We start from the raw sequence: 5,801 nt of genomic DNA on the forward strand, positions 1-5,801 counted from the left end.
GATTTCCTTGTTGGATTTCAAAGCTTGGACAAGATCTTGATGAACAAAGCACTTGAGCTTCTTCCTCTCTCTAGAACACTCTTACATCTTTCTGAAAATATCAGACTTTTACTCCAAAATGAGCTTCAAGGTCTATTTATCGAAGTTGGGCAAGGTTATAAAAATCAAAAAATGGACTCTCCGAACTCAGGTCTGCGATCGCAGAGTAGACCGCATAATAGCTATGCGGTCTGCAAAATGTATCGCAAAATCGATCTCTAAAACCTAACCTGTTTCTGGTTGGGTCTGCGACAGATTTGTGGCCCGCGGGTGCAGACCTGTTCTGTGGTCGCATAATGCACCATAGAACTTCCCTTCGAAAATCTCCATGTTGATTCTGCGAGGGTTGTGCGGTACGCGAAATGATTATGTGGCCGCATAATGGTCCTAAAATTAACTCAAGTTTCTGCTTTACTCTGCGGCACTTTTGCGGCCCGTGAAACGGTTCTGCGATCACAAAACTGACCGTAGAATTTCCCCCTTCTGCCAAAAATTTTCATCGATAATCCAGTGCATCCTTCAATCCAAAAAGTCCGTGCCTCTGAACATTTAGCCTAATTTGGCACCACAAAATCTTAAATTCCTTACGGGGCCTTACATTCTCCCCCATTTAGGATCATTCGTCCTAGAATGAAAAGTAGAGTCCGTCCCAAATACTTAATGTAACTTATCTCTTTTCTCACACACCTCATGCCCCCGAATTTTGACTAACTCCCAAATTTTTTAGCAATTTCGGCAGAGTTTCCCCTGTAATTGGGCCTATCCACCTGCTAGAGAATCCCGGAAACCAATCCTAACAACATATACATAATCCAACAACGTAACATAACATGAAAATAATACCAACCTTGGCCTCATAAGCAATATATTACTAGAAAAAGAACACCCTTAACATAAACTATACAAGTGATACATTCATAGTAGGTAAACTCTCAACATCTTCATGGAACACAAATACTTAATTACATAGCTATTCAAACAAATGAGGGTACTTCTTCTTCATCTCTTCCTCGGCCTCCCAGGTGACCTCCTCGACCTGTTGGTTTCACCATAGCACTTTTCGCGGAGGCAATTTCTTATTTCTTAGCTTTCAGACTTGCTTGTCAAGAAAAGCAACTAGAATTTCTTCATAAGTCAGTTCTTTATTAACCTCAATAGTCTCAATCGGAACAACGAGTGTCGGGTCTCCAACAACCTTCTTCAACATAGACACATCAAACACCGGGTGAACTAAAGACATTTCTGGAGGTAGCTCAAGCCTATAAGCCACCTGACCAAACCTCTGAATGATTATGTACGGTCTGATATATCGCTGACTCAATTTTCCTTTCTTACCAAACCGCATTATACCCTTCATGGGGGAAACCTTTAAGAATACCCAATCATCCTCTTTGAACTCAAAATCCCTACGACGAACATCTGAATAGGACTTTTGACAACTCTGAGTAGTTTTCAAACGCTCTTTAATGGTCTTAACCTTCTCTATAGCTTGATGTACTAGGTCTGGTCCTATCAACTCCGCTTTCTCAATCTCAACCATCCAATGGGGGATCTATATCTCCGACTATATAAAGCCTCGAACGGTGACATTTGAATGCTGGTATGATAACAGTTGTTGTAGGCAAATTCTATGAGCGGCAAATGATCATGTCAGCTACCTTTAAAGTCAAGAACACAAGCACGCAACATATCCTCAAGCGTCTGAATAGTCTGCTCTGCCTGCCCGTCGGTCTGTGGATGAAAGCTTGTACTAAGATTCACCTGAGTACCCAAAACTATTAGCCGTGAATTGTGCCCCCGATCAGAAATGATAAAAACTGGAGTGCCATGCAACCTGACTATTTACTTGATATATAACTAAGCATATTGTTCCGCTGTGTCGATAGATTTAACTGGTAAGAAGTGTGCCGATTTCGTGAGTCGATCCACAATCACCCAAATCGAGTCAAACTTACGAGAAGTCCGAGAAATTAATTTATTACCTCTGAACACTTTATCCTAATTCGGCACCACAAAACCTTAAATTGCTTAGCAAAATTTTACGAGGCCTTACAATACGTACAATCTGACGAGCGTCCATGTGTATGTTAGATTTTTTGTATATCCGGGTAGACTAAGACTTTATATCATACTTTAATTGTACTACTTGAGTAAATCTTACCCGTTTAAATAATTTAATTCATGTTTTATCCTGATACTAGACTTGCGTAGATTATCGAGCTTTGTTATTCTAGAGACTTGGTGCGTTACTTGATTAGTCGCAAAAATTATGCTCTCTCTTACGGATTTACTCCCGTGTCATATTCATTTGTTCGGAAGTTTCAACATTATTCAACTCGTAAGTATATTCGCGAGTTAGGCTAGTGACCCATCAAAAGTATCAATATTCTTTTAGGATCAGGTCATTCGCCTAGGAATTTTTATGTAAAACTACTCTTAAGGGATCGGGCCGTTCGCTTTGGCAGGATTATGTAAAATCACTCTTATGGGATCGGGTCATTCGCCTCTGTAGAATTGTGCAAAATATTTTGATAGGGAGTCAGTGCATATATGAGCGTCTTGACTCGGATTTGGCATTTGCACCTGATATTGGTCACATATATTTCATTCGAGACAGTAATTGACATTTGACGGTTTCGTATTTTTTTTTATTGAGAAGCATGTTGTACATATTTATCTATTTCATTGCTACGTGTTATGCCTCATACATGTCTATTTTCTCATGTATATTTGATTATTGGACAACTAGTTAGTGTCGATGTCGACTCCTTGCCACTACTTCTTCAAGGTTAGACTAGATACTTACTAGGTACGCATTGATTTACGTACTCATACTATACGTCTGCACAAAATATGCAGGTACTGGGACATGTCTATTTTATGGTCATATAGGCACGTAGGCAAAGCTGTTGAGGAGACTCTGTGGTGTGTTGCTTTCCATGCTACGATCTGCAGCACACGCAGTCCCTTTCCTACTTATTTATTGTATTATGTCTACTTTTTATTCCAAATAGTTATTGTTTTAGTATTGCATATTCCAGTAGGTATACATGCACTTGGGACACCGAATTTTGGGATTGAGGACCATTTGGTCGTGTGATGACCCGATAGGTTCGTGATTATCCTTGTTCGATTTGCGTGCCCAGTTCGTGTCTCTTTTTAGAAGGCTTTTATGTTAAAAATTGATAAAATATGAAATTATGCCTTAAAAATCTATTTGAGTTGACTTCGGTCAATATTTTGAGCAAACAGATCTGTGTCCATGCTTTGACAGTCTCGGTGGGTCTGTATCATGATTTGGGACCTGGCCCGGAATAGAATTCGGAGGTCCCTAACTCGAGTTATCACTTTTGTCAAAAATTTAAAGTTTAAAGGTTTAATGAATTGAAAGATTTGACAAATGTTTGACTTTGTTTATACCGAGTCTGTATCTTGGTTCTGGAACTCGGTATAGATCCATTACTATATTTATGACTTGTCTGCCAAATTTGGTGAGAAACGGAGTTGGTTTGACGTGATTCGGACGTCCGGTTGTTAAAATAGAAATTCTAAAGTTTCACTGAAACTTTCATTTGATTTGGTTTCCGATTAATACTTCTAGGTGTTATTTTGGTGTTCTGATCGCACGAGCGAGTTCGTATGAGGTTTTTGGACTTGTGTGCATAGTTGGTTTGGAGCCCCGAGGGCTCGGGTGAGTTTCGGATAGGCTACGTGTGGTTTGTACTTAGAAAATCTAGTTTTCTTAGCTTCAGCTATCACCTGGTGTTTCCTTCTTCGCGATCGCGAAGGAACTCATGCGTTCGCGAAGTAAAGTATGAGCATCAGAGACTTGGTGGTTTGCTTTAGATGTTAGAGATTCCTGAGTGGAAGTGAGAGCGTATAACTATGGATTTTGTTGTTGGACTCCCACGGACTCAGAAGAAGTTTTATGCAGTATGGGTTATTATGGACAGGCTGACCAAGTCAGCGCATCATTCCCGTGGCAGTTACCTATTCTTCAGAGCGGTTAGCTGAGATTTACATCTGCGAGGTCGTTTGTCTTCACGGCGTGCCCATGCTATCATTTCTGATCGAGGCACGCAGTTCACCCTGCACTTCTGGAGGCAGTACAGCGTGAGTTGGGCACTCAAGTTGAGTTGAGCACAGCATTTCATCCTCAAACGGACAGACAGTCCGAGCGCACTATTCAAATATTGGAGGATATGCTCCGCGCTTGTGTTATAGATTTCGGGGGTTCTTGGGATCAGTTCTTTCCACTTGCGGAGTTTGCATAAAACAACAGCTACCAGTCGAGCATTCAGATGGCTCCCTATGGGGCAATATACGGGAGGCGGTGTCGATCTCCAATTGGATGGTTCGACCCAGAGGAGTCTCGATTGTTGGGTACAGATTTGGTATAGGGTGCCTTGGATAAGGTCAAAATTATTCAGGATCGACTCCCCACAGCTCAGTCTAGGCAGAAGAGTTATGCTGACCGTTGAGTTCGTGATATTGCATTCATGGTCGGAAAGAGAATATTACTCTGGGTTTCTCCCATAAAGGATGTGATGAGGTTCGGAAAGAAGGGCAAGTTGAGCCCTAGGTATATCGGACCTTTTGAGATTCTTCAGAGTGTGGGTGAGATGGCTTACAAGCTCGCATTGCCACCTAGTTTATCAGCAGTTCATCCAGTGTTCCATGTGTCCATGCTCTGAAAGTATCACGGTGATCCGTCCCATGTGTTAGATTTCAGCTCAGTCCAGTTGGACAAGGACTTGACTAATGAGGAGGAGCCGGTGGCTATTCTAGCCTGGCAGGTTCGACAGTTGAGGTCTAAGAGTTATCTCAGTTCAAGTGCAGGGGAGAGGTCAGCCCGTTGAGGCAGCTACTTAGGAGTCTGAGTCGGACATGTGGAGTAGATATCCACACCTTTTCACCAATCCAGGTACTTTTCTATGTCCGTTCGAGGACGAACGGTTATTTTAGAGGTGGAGAATGTGATGACCTGATAGGTCATCTAGAGTTTTAAATCCTAATTCTGTGTTTTGAAACCTTAAATACCTCATTTTAGCCTTTCTCGATTTGCGTGTGCAACCCGTGTCTCTTTCGGGAAGGCTTTTATGTTAAAAATTGATAAAATATGAAATTCTGCCTTAAAAATCCATTTGAGTTGACTTCGGTTAACGCTTTAAGAAAGCGGACCTGCATTTGTATTTTGACAATCCCGATGCGTCCGTATCATGATTTGAGACCTAGGCGTATGCCCGGAATCGAATTCGGAGGTCCCTAACTCGAGCTATCGCTTTTTGTCAAAAATTTGAAGTTTAAAGGTTTAATGAATTTAAAGATTTGACCACTGTTTGACTTTGTTGATACCAAGTCCGTATCTTGGTTCCGAAACTCGGTATAGGTCCGTTACTATATTTATGACTTGTCTGCCAAACTTGGTGAGAAAGAGAGTTAGTTTGACGTGATTCGGACGTCCGGTTCATAAAATGGAAATTCTAAAGTTTCATTGAAAGTTTCATTTGATTTGGTGTCCGATTCATAGTTCTAGGTGTTATTTTGATCGCACGAGCGAGTTTGTATGAGGTTTTTGGACTAGTGTGCATAGTTGGTTTGGAGCTCCGGGGACTCGGGTGAGTTTCGGATAGGCTACGGGTAGTTTCTACTTAGAAAACCTGGTTTTCTTACCTTCAGATGTCACCTGGTGTTTCCTTCTTCGCGATTGCGAAGAAACTCACGCGATCACGAAGAGTGATCTGGGCTGGGGAGGGAATAAG

At 41.6% G+C, this 5,801-nt stretch overlaps 1 protein-coding gene across 1 annotated transcript; it reads right to left on the reverse strand.

Annotated features, from left to right (window-relative positions):
- Nucleotides 1-1,129: 1,129 nt before the first annotated feature.
- On the reverse strand, nt 1,130-1,579 carry LOC109216249. Its single transcript, XM_019380392.1, has 2 exons — nt 1,418-1,579; nt 1,130-1,321 (listed from the first exon to the last, which is right to left on the reverse strand). The coding sequence occupies exons 1-2, from the start codon at nt 1,577-1,579 to the stop codon at nt 1,130-1,132; spliced, it is 354 nt and encodes a 117-aa protein (XP_019235937.1).
- Between the last annotated feature and the right edge of the window lie 4,222 nt (nt 1,580-5,801).

This window comes from Nicotiana attenuata, unplaced genomic scaffold (assembly GCF_001879085.1).
Source record: "Nicotiana attenuata strain UT unplaced genomic scaffold, NIATTr2, whole genome shotgun sequence".
NCBI lineage: Eukaryota > Viridiplantae > Streptophyta > Magnoliopsida > Solanales > Solanaceae > Nicotiana > Nicotiana attenuata.

Bases quoted from the DNA above. Each gene is read 5' to 3' on its own strand.
- LOC109216249 (XM_019380392.1), bottom strand. From the start codon at position 1,579: ATGGTTGAGATTGAGAAAGCGGAGTTGATAGGACCAGACCTAGTACAT. The intron at 1,322-1,417 runs GTATTCTTAAAG...ATAATCATTCAG, and splicing joins AGTTCAAAGAGGATGATTGG to AGGTTTGGTCAGGTGGCTTA.